Source organism: Diceros bicornis, chromosome 23 (assembly GCF_020826845.1).
Source record: "Diceros bicornis minor isolate mBicDic1 chromosome 23, mDicBic1.mat.cur, whole genome shotgun sequence".
Classification (NCBI taxonomy): Eukaryota; Metazoa; Chordata; class Mammalia; order Perissodactyla; family Rhinocerotidae; genus Diceros; species Diceros bicornis.
Genome location: NC_080762.1, coordinates 34,001,876 through 34,018,130, shown reverse-complemented (window position 1 = coordinate 34,018,130; position 16,255 = coordinate 34,001,876). Strand labels below are relative to the sequence as shown.

Sequence of the window (16,255 nt, the reverse complement as noted above, 5' to 3'; positions counted from 1 at the left end):
TGGAAAGCAGAAAACGAAGCAGGGAGACCGGTCGGAAGAGGATTCCCAAGGACACTGCACGGCTGCTCACGTTTGGACAAGGAGGATGAAGCACTTCACAACTTAATTCCACTCTATTTTTCTTAAGTTTTAACAACCTACCAGAGTACATCGTCGGGGGATGTTAAATCAAAAGCACAACTCTCGATGCCGTCTTTAAATTTGATGACCTTCGAGTAGAGCCAGACAGGCAATGCCAGAATAAAGGAAGCCGCCCAAAGTCCCAAATTGATGCGAATGGTCTTGTACCTCGTTCTCCAACTCGTCAGTCGAAATGGTTGGACGAGAGCCAAGTACCTGCAAAGCCAGTTAAGAAGGATTTGGGAACAATCAATAAAAGCCCTGGGCTCCAAGGATGAAAGGTTCATGACAAGAGTAAATTATTAGCATTATTATCCTCCCTGAAGCACACTTCTATCAGGGTACAAGAAAGTTCTATTTTTTAAGAGCTGGCTGGTACCTGTAGAGAAAACAACTCTTGACCCTGCAAGTCTGAATAAACCACTCACTGAAATAGCTGTCACTCCACGAACACACTGATAATGGTACAACTCTGCCGAGCAGACTCGTTCTTTACAAAGGTGCTTCCCTTGTAGACAAGGCTCTGGAAAACTTGATCTCTGAACAGGGATTTCCTCCAGGAGGGAGAGTAAAGCCCAGTGGGATTTACTGATGTGGAGGCGGGAAGGAGGAAAGGGCGCTGGCTGGTAGGAGAATCCTCCAGCAGGACGAGGTGGAGGCCCACGGGACAGACATTTTGCTCAGATGCCTTTACTGGAGGGTCCCCCGGCTCTTGGAGGTTCAGTTCTCAGAATCACAGTGAAGATAGACAAACGTGATTCTTACAGACAATGCAAATTCCTCAGGGAACTTAGGCTGGAGGCCGGAGGGGGGAAAATGGGCTAATTTCATGGGGAAGGGTTTTTCTTTTTTCATTTCTTTTTTTCTATTTTAGATCCAGAACAAAAGGATAATCATTAATCAAACTTGAAATCCTGACATACCAAATATATTTTGTCCTTTAGCAAATCCAAGAAGAATTTTCCAGAGCCAACTGAAAGCTAAAGCATGAAAAAGAGAACTCAAGTTCAAAGGGAAGGGTATTTGAGAAAACAGTTTTGCTCAGGGGTGGGGGTGGTGGAAGGTGGTATTCATAGAAATTAAATAAATGTAAAATCTAGTTTCGATGGTCATTTAATTTTCTCCAAGTTTTCGTAGAGCTACTTAATGAAGATTTATAAAAATGAAAAATTCCCTGTCCTTTTGCTCTTTCAATTTTGCTCACGAGGCAGGACGTTTTGCACTCAGTTAAGGGACCCCTTGGTGTGCAGGGAGAGGCTGTGGTCCAGGGTGCCTCAGCGCCCCTCCTTCTGCACACGGCACCTGCATCACCTGTGCTAAGGATAGAAGGCCCCCTTCCATCCCTGCTGGGGAAGGGGATGAGGTAGTGATTGTTCAGCAGCCCAGGCATCATTCTGTCTGGGATTAAAGGATGATGAAATCATAGCATCAATTAATTAGGGAATTTTCTCTGATCATATTCTCCTCAGCTGAAAATGCTTCAATGGTTTTCCATCATCTTTCAGGTAAAATGCAGAATTTTTACCAGGACTCACAAAGTCTGTCTCCACCTGGCCCTGCCTGCCACATGGCCTGAAGCTTGTGCCAGTCTCCTTCTGGCCTTCCTTCAAGCTCTTTCCCCTTTTAGGGCTGGGCACATGCTATTTTACCTGCCTGGCAGCATCTGCCTCGGCTTCCTTCCGCTCTTCCTTTGAGTCCCCATTTACCCGTCTCCCTCTCAGTGAAGCCTCCCCTGACCACCGATCTATACGAGGGCCCATGACTAAATGTGGATTGTAGGGGAACTCTACTTTTCCTTTGTAGTGTGTATCACTGTGTGGATATACGCATTTACGCGTGTGACTCTTAATGTCTGTCTACGCCTCTGGAATGGAAACCCCATGATGACAGGAGCCTTGCCTGTTGGTTTAATGTTGCTGTATCTCCTGCATCTGGCACAGTCCCTGGCGTATGGTCCATGCGCAATAAATATTTGTTGAATGAATGAATGAATAGGGAATTTTGGATCCTACTTACTAACTTTTGTTGTTCTAGGGAATTTATTTACAAAAGTAACCACTAATAAAAGTCTAGGTAGCTTTCATCTGGAGGCAAATATTTTTAATATTTTGGATGTTTACAATTTTTTTTTTTGAACTGCTTTGGAGGTAGGAACCCACTATTAAAATGTTCCACATACTTGCAGCTATTATTAATCAGAGACAGAAAAATGAAAGAGTTATGGGAAACACTTGAAATTTATGATCCATTAAACTGACAACTAAAATGACTTAAATGTATAAACAATAAGGCATACTGATGGCACTGATGTTTGGTTATGGCCTTAAAAAAATCCATTTCTCTTTTACAAAATTGCAGATTTTGTTGAATTTTTATGAATTTAGTAGAGTTAGGATTGTAAGAAATGCTGGGGAGGAAAAGGTTCAGTTTTATAGAATCTTCATTTGTCTCTGGCCAGCTGATCCTCTAGCATGAGGACAGGGAGGAGGAAAGGGCCTGAGTGTGTTAAGTCCAAGTAAAACCTTAGCATACTGCGTCCATCAGATTAAAGCAAACACATGCTATTCAGGTGTATAAGACACACACGCACTCACATACACACTCAGAAAAAACTGTGAACGTTAGAAAATATATACAGTTGGTCTGTTCCAAGGCAGACAATGTCCATTCACTTCATTTACAGTGAGAGGTTTACAGAAGAGGTACAATTTCCTCTCTTTAAAAAAAAAAGCTAGTACTCTCCTGCTTTCAGAGCACAGGGTATGAAGAAGCTTTTCTGCAGTGGGCCTGCCCTGTGCAAGGCCTTCTCCTCAGTGTTGGAACCCTGGCAATCTCACCAGACTTTACTCAAGACACTGTCAGTGTTGGCTGGCATCAGCTGAACTAACCAGACCTACACAGTACATTGATTAAAAAATGTGATGTTAATTATAAATTGAGAAGGAAAGCAGCAGGATATAAAAAATGCATTAAACATTACCATCATTATTCATGTCTGAATAATAATGGTCCAGTGAATGATTTATATGAACCTTGCTATTCCTTTGTTTATCCATCTGAAGAACTGCTCATCATTTCCCCACCCCAAAGGCCCACTTGGAAGGGTAAAAGAGGCAGAGCTCAGGAAGAAGTCCTGGATGGACCAGGGGAAATTTAACACAGCCCTCAAGACTGACATTCATTCATTCATTCATTCATTCATCAATATTTTTTGAGCACCCATGTGCCAGGCACTGCTAGACAGATACTTGGGTTGTATTGGCGATCAAAGACCCTGCCTTTGTGGAATTTACATTTGAGGGGTAGAGGAAGCTAGACAATGAACAACACATCCATCTACACACAAAGTAAATTAAACTATGTAATATATTCAAAGCAAGGGAGAAAGAAAAAGTAGATCAGAGCAAGGGAGATGAAGTGTGCTTGAGTTGGGGTGGGAAGAAGGTGGTCAACGGAAATTTGAAGTAAGTTGTTCTCTGAGACCAGAATATTACTGTTTTGCATATTACTACTGTCTTTAGGGCTTGTTTCTGTTTGGGGAATGCTGCTAAGACCTGGTGTGGAGGTCCTGGTGTCTGGCTGATGCAGGACACATACCAGCTCGCATGCTTCTTAAAGAGGCCAGCTGGTGACGTAATTGCCAGCTATCTGCCATCTCTAGAGTCAGACAGCCTGGGTCTGAACTAGGCTCTACCACTCACTGGCTCATAAGTACTCACCCTCACCATCATCTCCTCGAACAACATTGGCTTACATGGTTGGTGAATATGGCTATGGCACATTCCAGGGCACAGTTGAATAAATTTCTAATGATGTGAAATGGCAGCATTTGCATTAACCAATCATAACGATGAGTGTAAAAGATGGTCTTCCCAGTACTGGGACATCTCTTCATAGCTGTATAGGAGCCCATATCTACTCCACTGATTCCTTAGAGCTGCTAGGTAATAACAAGAGTGTGTGAGACAGTGAACATACCAGAAGTAGCCATGGACAGGGAGGGAGGAGACTACTTCAGTTCTCAGCTCTGCCACTGGCTCTCTGTGCCTTCAGCAAATTCCCTCACTTCTCGGGGGCTCAGCTTCCTTATTGCAAGAATGATGGGGGGCATTCATTCTGGTTCCAACATCTCATGATTTTATGATGTTTTTTTCATGCAAATAAAACTGAAGTCAAAAAGAATGATTAGAAGAAAGGAGAATTTAGTGTTTTAAGTTTTCCATTAAATAAAATAGAGTTCTGTGAAAGTTGGAAAAATATTAAGTAATCAGTCCTACAATGAAACAAGCAAAGCAAGAGGAGCTTTGCTATTACAAACCAGCACTGATGTTTCATAAATTGAGGTGACCTTCGGGAACCTCTCAAAGATATTTCATTGTCTCTTCACTTACCTGTCCACACTCATTACAGTCATGATGGCACTACAGGCAAACTGGTTGCAAGTGTCCAGGGATGTGATGATGGTGCAGAGAGGCCCCCCAAACACCCATTCTCCTCCTCGGGCCCACTGGTGAATAAGAAAAGGCATTCCAATTATGTGGACCAGATCAGCCACAGCCAGGTTGCAGATATAAATGTCAGGAATCGTTTTTTTCCTGGACCTGAAACAGAGGGAAACTAAGGATTGACATTGAAAGTACCCACCTTCAATTTATGCCACCTGTTACGCATTCTCAATTGCCAAAACTAATTTTAAAAGTTAAAGGAAAACCTACACAAGTGCACATATGAATGCCTAGTTTTGTGTATATTTAAACATTTTGAATGATTTATCTGATAACTAACTGTAGTGGTTTAGAAATATGTCCAAAAATTCTTGGATATTGCTTTCAAAAGATGGAGCTTATTCCCTCCCTTTGAGTGTGGGTTGAACTTAGTAACTCACTTTTAATGAAGAGAATATGGTGGAATTGACAGTGTGACATTCGAAATTAGGACAGAAAAGCACGGTGGGGTTTTCTCCTGGCTCTCTCTTGGGTCACTTTGTCTGGAGGAAGCCAGCTGCCATCTTGTGAGGATGCTCAAGCAACACTATGGAGAGATCCATGTGGGGAGGAATTGAGGCCCCCTGCCAACAACCAGCACCAACTTACCAAGTGTGTGAGTGAGTTATCTTGGAGTCAATGCCCCAGCCCCAGCCAAGCCTTTAAATAGTCATCTAAAGATGAATAGTTTGACCACAACTTTATGAGAGACCCTGAGCCAGAACCAGCTAGCTAAGCTTCTCCTGGATTCTTGATCTACAAAACTGTGTGAGATAATAAATGTTTATTGTTTTAAGCCTCTAAATTCTGGGATAATTTTTACATAGCAACAAATTACACCAACTCTAAGCTCACTCAGGAAAAAGGCTTGGTCTTTACTTATCCCTACCACCAAACAGCTGAACGGGGAAAATAAATGGTTTCCATTGTGCAATGCATTTTTTCTCACTAAAGCTGTAAGTTCAAATCCTAACTGAGGCCATTGTTAAAAAAATTTCAACCATTACTTAGAAATATTCCAATAAAATCTAACCCACTAGCAAAGACTATTAATTAAGACCTTGAACTGCAGACAGCATGGAGAAGAAATCTGAAACGAGTGAACTGGTAGAGGGCACTGAGAAGGATCTCGTGTCTCCTGCCAGGGAGAGTGAGTTTGATGCTATCTAGATGTGACACTTTCCTCTGTAGGCAAAAGAATTTTCTGAAATCAGAAATTTAAATTTAAAATTCAGTTGGTCCTTATCTTCAAGAATTTGGGACTTGCAATAATAAACAGGTATCATCTTTATCTGTGAGATGTTATTCTTTAATTCAACAAACGTTGTATTGAGCACCAGTTACACGTCAGGCATAATGTGCTCTGGGACTGCAGAGCTAAATAACCCAAAAACCCTAACATCAAGGAGACATGTATAAATAAATGATCACATTACAATGTGGTGAGAGAAAACTAGAGCAAGCACGAGGAGCACATAAAAAGGGCCTCTACCCACTCCCCTGGGTAGCCAAGGGAGATTTCTTGGCAGAAGTGGCATCTGAACTGAGATGCCACTTCTTTAAATTCTTATTGAAAGAATTTAAAATTCTAAAAATTAGAATTTAAAGAGCATATAAGAATTGGTCCTAAGATTATGCCACAATCATTAGTTCACTCTGGATCCAGGGCTATTGTTCTGTTGTTTGGAAGCCTGTATTTGTCTTTATAATTCATGGGCTGATAATTCTACAGCCTGTGAACTTTATATCTAAGCTATCAAATCCTCATGTGAGACATCAGTCTGGGCAAGGATACTTTACTGGCAACACACACTGTGTAGGGAAGTTACTGCCATTGAATCCTTACTTAGCGACCACACTCTGGGCTTTGTTGATGCCACTGATAAAGCAGGTTGGTTCTTGCCCCCAGGAGGTTGATGCCTTGTATCAGAAAGACTAAAAAGGAGAAGAGGCTTGAGGAAAAGATCACGTCAACCAAAAGAGGCGCCAAATGACTGCCCTTGTGTCTCTCATCCTCTGTCCTCTCCAGGCCATTGGGAGTGGGAGATGGAAAGGGGACAGGAGAGAGGAACAGCCACTAGAGGTGAAGTAGAAGGAGTTCCACACTAAAAAAACAGAAACAAAAAGCAAAATCACAACAACAAAAAAACCCCATAAATCTTAGCTTATAAATAGACGTTATTTCCATTTGAATTGGAATATAAACTGTAAGTGGTTGTTTAGGTCCCAATTCTAGCAATTAGGTCCATGGCCCTGACACTCCTCTAGACAGGCACCCATTGTTTACTGATAATGAATTATGGTAATTCCATTGTTGAGGACAGTATAGGCCATTAACTGGCAATTAAAAAGAATTAACTAAAAGTGTTTCTAGATGATATTCTGTATAGTGAAAGAGAATTCTGAAGAAAATGATGTATTCATCTGGGCATAAGGTACTAGGGCAATAAAAATAACACAATATTTATTATTGTTTTCTTTACTGAAAGGGACAGCATAGAAATTAAAAATACTTAAATAGAAATTGTAAAATTTCTAACTATACAATTTGCATTCTTTTTTTAGGTCTAATTTATCTTCAGATTTCCTGTTGCCAGACTTCATTAGATTTCTGTCTCTCATAACTGAATCAAATAAAAAATACAGACTAGTGATCATTTCAGCTAACACGTTTTCTATATGGTTAACATGGCCATATCAAACGCTCACTAATTTGAAGAATGACAAAATAAATTATGTTATTCCACAATACCACACAATAAATGATATAGTTGTTACAAATCATAGTTTGTAAGAATATTTAATAAAATGGGAAAAATATTTATTAAGTAAAAAAGTCCCAACTATGTATGTAGCATGACCTCAAATTTATTTAAACATTTTTTAAAAATATGCTGGAATAATATGTCACGTGATCACAATGATTATCTATTTAGTAATAGTTGTATGACTGATTTTGACTTTATTCTTTGTATTTTTTTACATTTAAAAAAAATTTCTATTAAAAATATGTTTACATTTTGCAATCAGAAATAACAATATAGGCAATGGATTAAATAAAACTAACAAAACATATAACACCACGCGTGCAGGAAGCTGCTTTCCTGATCAGCTTGTTCTCAAATTCGTTTCCCACCCTCCCCCAGCTTTGTTCCTAGTTCTCCTTGTCAACAGGGTTTTGGTTAGTTTTGGCCAATAGGAAGCACTATCAGAGGGAAATTGGAGGAGAGGAGAGACCAGGGTATTTTCTTCCCCTCTCGGCTGTTGGCATCTCTGGCAGTAGCTGCCTCCTTTCCACGGCTCCACCTTCCGCCTGCAGCCCCCACTCCATGGTCCCAGATCCCACTGTGGCCACAGCTTCCACCAGGCAGCCCAGACTGCCGGGGTCTGTAAAACCACCTCCTTTTCTCCATCCAGTTCAGGGCTAGGAGAGGGGTGGTGGTTTTGGGATGCGGGATAGTGGTAGGATGCAGTAGTAGCGTCCTGCTTTTGTTTATGTCTGGGTTGTCTCACCAGTTTCTGTTTGGCATTTAACTCTCATTGAATTAAACTTCTATTGCAACCTCAATGGGTTAGTAGAGATAACGTGAAGCACTGTGCTGAGAAGAATTCTGAGTCCTCACACAGGTACTACTACAGGACAGACAGGTGTGATTAGAGGTGACTGCCGAGGATGGGAGAGTTTAGAGCAGAGTGACATATTTGCCAACCCTGCTCTAGATACATAGTGTAATAAGTGGGAAGAAAATCTAATTGGAATTCTATTTTCTATTTTCTATTTCTATTAATAATTCTATTTCTATTTTCATTACTATGCCCTCATTTATTGTGTCCTTGAGCTAGACATTTAGCTCTTCTAGATTTCAGAGTTGTCTTGGTACATTGGACCGTAGCAATGAGGGTCTCCCACCCACTCTCCAGTTTAGTTGAACAGATGCGGCTGTGAGCCACATCTAAAACATAGAGTATGTGTGCAGCAAGGATATGGGTCAACCCCAACAAGAGCTTACATATGGCTGACACTCTGGCAATGGTAGAGGGCTGGGTCAGAGGGAGACATTAGTTGTGATTTAAGCTTGGTAGGAAAAAGGAAGAGGCCTTGTGCTAAGCATTTTCCCTCCGTCTGTCTTAGCAACTGGTATTCTACCATTAGATCATTAGTGTTCCTTTAGGTTAACACACTGTCCCTCTTGCAATCTCTATAAAAAATGTGGACATCACTGGGAGGGTTAAAAAGTAAGATGTTTCAGTAATTTATGATTTAGTGTGAATTAGTTGACTTGACAGGCAGTTGAGGGCAGGGAATGACAGAACGGGAACTTTTTATTTATTGGGAGACAGGGCATTCCTTAGAGAGTCTCTGCCCACTCAAAGCCATCAGTCAGTAGACAGGAGAAAGATGTGTCCAGGAGGGGGAGGTGGGGAATTGATGGAGAAAAATGTCATCTCTTTTACTGAAGTAGTTTCCCAGGGCCCACTGTGGCTGTAGAGAGCAGTTGAGTAATGGCACTGAGTTCATTAGTCTCTCTCCAAAGGGGGGAAGGGGGAAAATATGTTATAATTGGCCCAATTTTCCTCCTATATTTTCTAATCTGGCTTCCTTTTGACCTGCTATGAATTTAAAGTATGACAGACTGGTAATGATCTGGCCTCACCAATTTCTAGTCACTTGCTTAATGCACAAATTGCTCCTTACTTTTTAAAAAAGCCGCATAGAACATCTTACTCTGGAAGCTCTACCTTCCTTAAATCTACTTTTTCATACAGGTTTCTACTCTTCCTTTGGCAAAGTCAAAAGTTAGTTCATTGCTTGCTTCCCAGCACCATTAATGATCCTACTGACTTTTAGTTCCATTCATCCCCTTCTGATACAAGTATTTATTATAAATGGGAAAGTTACTAAATCTTCTTTAAATATATGTATTGCTCCTTATTTTTAGAGTAGTCTTAATATTTTAATTGAGCCACCTGTCTGTTAAGAAGGTAACAAATAAAAGATCATGACAAGGCGTGATGAAAATATTAACATAAATTGCCTAAAATTTTTAGAGGGCAATTTAAAAAAAAGTGTTAGATAAATTGCAAGCCAAAAAAAAAATTAAAATTAATTCACTTTCAAATAACTTTTGAAAGATTAATATTTTTCTTTGCAAATTGCTCTCCAAAAATTTATTAAAGTCCAAGCAATAAAAATTAAATGAAGTTTGCTTCCAAATATTTTGAAAGATTAAAAGATTCATCTTAAAATCTACATTAACATATATCTGCTCACATATTATCTATAAAATGATAATGATATTAATAAATGACATGTTTTTCATAATTATTGCATATAAATTGGTCAATATGATGGCTCAGATTTTCTTTTTTTTCAGTTAAATAATTATTTGCTTTATGTTGAGAATCTGTTTCCAGGAATTACAGCTCAGTATTGACTTTTAGAAGAGTTCATATTCCTCATTTCTTTCTTCCAGCTTTGTCTTCATATAAGTAGATAGGATCAGGCCATTGTCTACTGGTGTAATTTGAGGCAGACCAAGAAGTTTCTCTGGCCCCAAACATCTCTTCAATAGCTTTTCACAGGGCCTGAAATCCAACACTGAGGAGCTTTGCATATGAAAGTTGTCTGTTGGTGGCCGGCCCCGTGGCTTAGCGGTTAAGTGTGCGGGCTCCGCTACTGGCAGCCCGGGTTCGGATCCCAGGCGTGCACCAACGCACCGCTTGTCCAGCCATGCTGAGGCCGCGTCCCACATACAGCAACTAGAAGGATGTGCAACTATGACATACAACTATCTACTGGGGCCTTGGGGAGAAAAAGGGGGAAAAAAGGAGGAGGATTGGCTATAGATGTTAGCTCAGGGCCGGTCTTCCCCAGCAAAAAAAGAGGAGGATTGGCATGGATGTTAGCTCAGGGCTGATCTTCCTCACAAAAAAAAAAAAAAAAGGAAAAAAAGTTGTCTGTAAAAATGCAACTGTTTCTGAAGGGCTAACACGTGATAAGGACTCGGTTTCTCAATAGCGCAACCAAGGCTCTATGGGCTTGAGACATATCTTTAGGAGAGAATGGCCAAATCCTGAGGGGTGTGAGAGAAGGTGGAAGAAGTGGGCTCGCGCAATGGGCAAATAGGGGTGAGCTAGAAACAGTCCCATGTCTCTATTAACTTTCTACTTGGCACTATTGCCTCTTTTAGGCTTCCTGAGAAGATTTAATTACTTCCATTTTCCTTCCTGGAACTATCTTTTTTTGTTCTTCACTTGATACTATTTAATGTCTTGTATTATTTTTCAAATTATTTCATGTGTTTAAATCTTATCTTCTCCACTAAACTATGAACTTTTTAGAGTTAGATGCTGCCATATTTCTTTGGTGTTCACATAACCCTTAGGACAGTGCTAGGCATGCAACAGGTATTTAGTAATACATATTAAGTCGAACTGCTTCCAGAACTTTAAAAAAATAATTTAAAATGCTTCATATTCACAAATGGCTTTACAGGACACAAAGAATGCCTGCATTCATTAAGAGTAGAATTCCAATGTACTAAATAAATCTTCAATTATGGATGGTGTAAAAAAATACCATTGATATGTTACCCTTAACTGCAGAGATAATGACAATAAAAATTTGAAAATGGGCTGGATGATGAGAAGCCACCTGGGGAAAGTGACCAGTTATGAGCTTTCTCAGGGATGGTGAGCGTCATCCCCATCGCCATCCTCAGGGCTGCTCTTGCTCTTAATTGATCCTGGGAGAATCCTTCCGTCTACATGGTAAATCCAAACATCTTTTTAGTTTTGACGATTTGTTTGTTTGTTTTCATTAATGTGGAGAAAATAGCCTGGAATTTGAAATCATGGGATCTGAGTCAAGTGCCAGGACTGTCACTTATTAGCTTTGTGATGCTGGACAAGTTTTCTCTCCTGAGCCTCTTTCCTCACACGGGTGTTATAATAACAGTACTGTTGTTTTGAGGATTAAATGAGTTTACAGTGGTGCTTTGTAAGTGTAATATGCTACACAAAAGTTTGTTGTAGTTATATGTTAACATAAGGTTAAAACATCTATTAAGTAGTACTCTAGAAGGTGTTTTATAATATATAAATATGGACAAAAATTTTTTAAATGGTGGTTATAAGTATGCTCAGAAACCAGGACAGAAAAAATTTAACATCTTTCATTGATTAAAACAAGAAAACTTAGGGGCCGGCCCAGTGGCGCAAGCGGTTAAGTGCGCGTGCTCCACTGCGACAGCCCGGGGTTCGCCGGTTCGGATCCCAGGCGCGCACCGACGCACTGCTTGGCAAGCCATGCTGTGGCGGCGTCCCATATAAAGTGGAGGAAGATGGGCATGGATGTTAGCCCAGGGCCAGTCTTCCTCAGCAAAAAGAGGAGGATTGGCAGGTGTTAGCACAGGGCTGATCTTCCGCACAAATAAATAAATAAATAAATAAAACAAGAAAACTTAAATGTGAAAATAATCAGGATAGCTAAGATACCAAGCAGTGATGGTATCCTAACTCTATATCCATTTTGTCAAGCCCACAGAAAACAAGCAATCTGTTCTTATTCTCCAGGTTAAACGTTATGCTCTACACTTGAGAAGAAGGAGGAAATGACCTGAATGAGGTGATAGAGGTGAAGCAAAGGTAGGAGGTACTAGGGAGCAGATGTCCCTCAGTGTGGCCTACATGGGGGTAGTCTGTACTGAGGGGAAAAGCCCATCATTTATGACCGCCTGAATCTTTGGGTGATCAAGTAGACTCTCTCTCTTGCCCACATGAGTGAAAAAAGAGTCTCTTCACCAGCCAAATCAGGTCAACATCTTAGGATAACTCTTACTGCCAGAAAATAAAATGGTTGTATTGTAGTTTCAATCCTTGCCTGGGCTCTACCTCCAGAGATTCTGAGTTCATTGGTCTGGGGTGAAACTGTGTATTAGGAGTTTTAAAAGCTCCCTAGGTGATTCTAATAAGTAGCTAAGGTTGAGAATCGCTGCTCTAAAAATTCACTAAACCAGCAGTAAGCATCGGCCTAGGTCTTTTCATTTTGAGATCTGCAAATGATGAAAATATCTGTAGAATCTTCTTTAATTATCTTAAGCAAATATTTCAAAAACATGATTTCATTAAGAAAAATCCTACAAGGGGAAAGGATTCATTTAGGGAGTATAAGATGTCCCTAAATTATGGAAAAGAATAAGAAGCCCTTACCTTATTATAGTGGATACAATGAGGATGTTGCCAACCAGCCCCATTGAACAGATAATTCCAATCATGGAAGGGAGGATGACTGTATCCACAATGCTCAGGGCTTGATAAGCAAACTCTTTATTCCAGGACTTGTTCAAAAGCTCAGCAGAGGTGTTCCAACAGGATGAGTGAAGTGAATTCATTGTTCATGAACTCCAGTGGTTAAAGCTATGAAGGAATAAGAAGTGATTTATTTATTAAATTTTTGAGGCAGTTCCCTCAATAGAGATTTTCTTTAACTTGATTAAAAAAATATTTATTGGGGTCTTCTTTGCACCAAGAATCCATGCAACATAAAATTCCAGGATGAGTATAATTGCTCCCTGTCCATAATGATCTCACAGATTGTCAGAGGAAATATGTAAATAGCAAATTACAGAAGAGTGTACTATGAAAGTGTGCATATGTTATCACACCTTATTGTGGTCCGTGCTTTGAGCATAGCTGATATTGACTCACTACACACTGGTTCAGGTTGTTTACAGCTGGCGCTTGTTCTTATTGACCTGTGTGTCTAGTCATATTGACAAGTATCCCTGCAATACTTACATTGTTAATATATCTCCTCTGTCTGTTACAAAGTGCATGAGGGACACTAACTCTGATTATTTAGGAATGGAATGGGATAAGACTTCCTGAGATGATTCCTGCACTATCTTGAAGGATTAGGAAGAGTTAGCTCAGTCAAGGACACTGTAGGAAGGGAAAAGTGTTGTAGCCTGTGGGAGTACCATGTACAAAGAAGAATTATGGCACAGGAAACAATGCCCACCAATCAACCTACAAATAAACAAGTAAACAACAAAATCAAATAGAACTGGAAAATTATTTGCGTGATCAATCTTCTTAATAAAAGACATTTTAGAAATACCATCTAAGTCATGTTTCTTAATGGTAAGTTGGATAACTCAGACTAACCATCCCAGGGAAAACAAAAAACTATGCTGGACAAAATGTATATATGTATATATATGAATATGTGTGTGTGTGTGTGTGTGTGTGTACAGCAATTTAAAAATATTCAAGGTCTGTAAAGTTAGTGAGCCTTCCTTGGCCAGTTTTTGGATGAGATCCTGTAACTGGGAGGTAAGCAGATTATTGAAGCACCAAGGCTATCTCTATCTAGAAGGCAGTTATTGATGCCACAATCATTAGAGCTCTGTTTCCATGTCTGTATTGTGTCCAGAGGGAAGTCAAGGCCCACAGCCCACTATGGGTGGGGAATTTTGCAAGAGAACCCTTTGTCTGGGCTGGAGCTCCAGGGGCTACACCCTCAGTTAAGGATGAACCGGACTTAGATTTTCCTCTCCTACCTTCACAACAGTTGGAAACAGCTGAAAGAGCTGCCTTGGTACTTTTGGAATGGACAAGAAAATGAAAAGAAAAAGAAAAGCAGACTTCTCCAGGAGGTCGTGGCTCCCAGAGACCCTTCCCTGGGAGGGTCCAGAAGAATCCTCTCAGATTTGCACCCTGAGCAGGCAAAGCCTAGTTTGGCCAGCGACTCTATAGGCTTGAACTTAGTCTGAGGTGGTCCAGGACTAGGAAGCCCCATATGTACCAGGCAGATGCAAATGCACATCCTTTGTGAAGGGAAAAATAACTGTCCTAAGACCTCAGAGAACCCATAAAATATATTTTGAGGGTAATGGCCAACAGGCAGTCAAAGATACAAGCATTGCTTATATACTGCTGGAAATAGATTAAAGACTTAAATGTAAGATCCTAAACTGTAAAACTTAGGGAAAGACATGTTTCTTAGAAGAAAACATAGGGAAAAAGCTCCTTGACACTGGTCTTGGCAACGATTTTTTGGATATGACTCCAAAAGCACAAGGAACAAAAACAAAAATAAACAAGTGGGAATACAGCAAACTGACAAGCTTCTGCACAGCAAAATAAACAATTAGCAAAACAAAAAGGCAACCTATGGAATGGGAGAAAATATTTGCAAACCATCCATCTGATAAGCAATTTACATCCAAAATACATGAGGAATCAATAGCAAAATACAAATAGTCTGATTAAAAAATGGGCAAAGGACTTGAATAGATATTTTTCCAAAGAAGAAATACAAATGGCCAATAGGTACATGAAAAGATGCTCAACATCACTAATCATCAGGGAAATGCAAATGAAAACCACAATGAGATATCTTCTCACATCTGTTAGAATAGCCATTATCAAAAAAACAGAAAATAACAAGTGTTGGTGAGGATGTGGAGAAAAGAGGACCCTTTTGCACTGTTGGTGGGAACATAAATTAGTACAGCTACTATGGAAAACAGTATGGAGGTTCTTCAAAACATTGAACTACCACATGATCCAGCAATACCACTCCTGGGTATATATCTGAAGGAAATGAGATCAGTATCTTGAAGAGATCTCTGTACTCCCATGTTCATCGTAGCCATTACCTACAACTGCCAAGACATAGAAACAACCTAAGTGTTCATTGGTGGATGAATGGATAAAGAAAATGTGATACACACACATATACACACAATGGAATATTATTCAGCCATAGAAAATAAGGAAGTTCTGCTTTTTGCAACAACGTGGATGGAACTTGAGGGCATCATGGTAAATGGAATAAGTCAGACAGAGAAAGACAAATATTGTATGTTCTTCCTCATATGTGGAATCTAAAAAAGCCAAACTCATAGAAATAGAGAGTAGAATGGTGGTTGCCAGAGGCTGGGGTGGGGGCGGAGAAATGGGGAGATATTGGTCAAAGGGTATAAACTTCCAGCTATAAGATGAATAAGTTTTGGGGGTCTCATCTACAGCATGGTGACTATAGTTAATAGTATTGGATTGTATACTTGAGAGTTGTTAAGGAAGTAGATCTTAAATGTCATCACCATAAAAAAAAAAAAAAGGTAATTATGTGAATAGATGAAGGTGTTAACTAACCTTATTATTAACTAACCTGAAGGTATTAACTAACACGTATATGTGTGTCAAATCATCACATTGTACACCTTAAACTTACATATATGTCAATAATATCTCAATAAAGCTGTAAAAGAAAGAAAATGTAGTGTATACGTACAAGAGAGTATCATTTAGCCATAAAAAGAAGGAAATCCTGTTATATGCTATAGTGTGGATGAACCTCCAGGACATTATGCTAAATGAAATAAGCTAGTCACAGAAGGATAAATACTGCATGATTACACTTATATGAGGTATCCTATGTAGTCATACTCATTGAGAGTAGAATGGTGGTTGTTAAGGGTAAGGGGAAATGGGGATTGCTGTTCAATGGATATAAAGTTTTAGTCATGGAAGATGAAAAAGTTCTAGAGATTTGCTGTACAACGTTGTGCCTACTCAACATTCAACATTTTCCGTTCACTTAAAAATTTGTTAAGAGGATTGATCTCATGTTATGTGTTTTT

The 16,255-nt window shown here is 39.7% G+C and overlaps 1 protein-coding gene across 2 annotated transcripts in view; it reads right to left on the bottom strand.

The window, feature by feature from the left end:
* The window catches only part of MCHR2 (melanin concentrating hormone receptor 2), a 46,363-nt gene that overhangs the window by 7,171 nt on the left and 22,937 nt on the right, over window positions 1–16,255 (bottom strand). The window contains exons 2-4 of one of the 2 annotated variants that reach the window (XM_058566573.1): window positions 12,816–13,022; window positions 4,512–4,721; window positions 289–336 (exon numbers count right to left, since the gene is read on the bottom strand). In XM_058566573.1, the coding sequence (XP_058422556.1) occupies window positions 289–336; window positions 4,512–4,721; window positions 12,816–12,997 (440 nt within the window). In that variant the 5' untranslated portion in view covers window positions 12,998–13,022. Of the gene's footprint in view, window positions 1–141; window positions 337–4,511; window positions 4,722–12,815; window positions 13,023–16,255 lie in introns of both variants that reach the window. The other variant, XM_058566572.1, reaches the window with a different exon arrangement.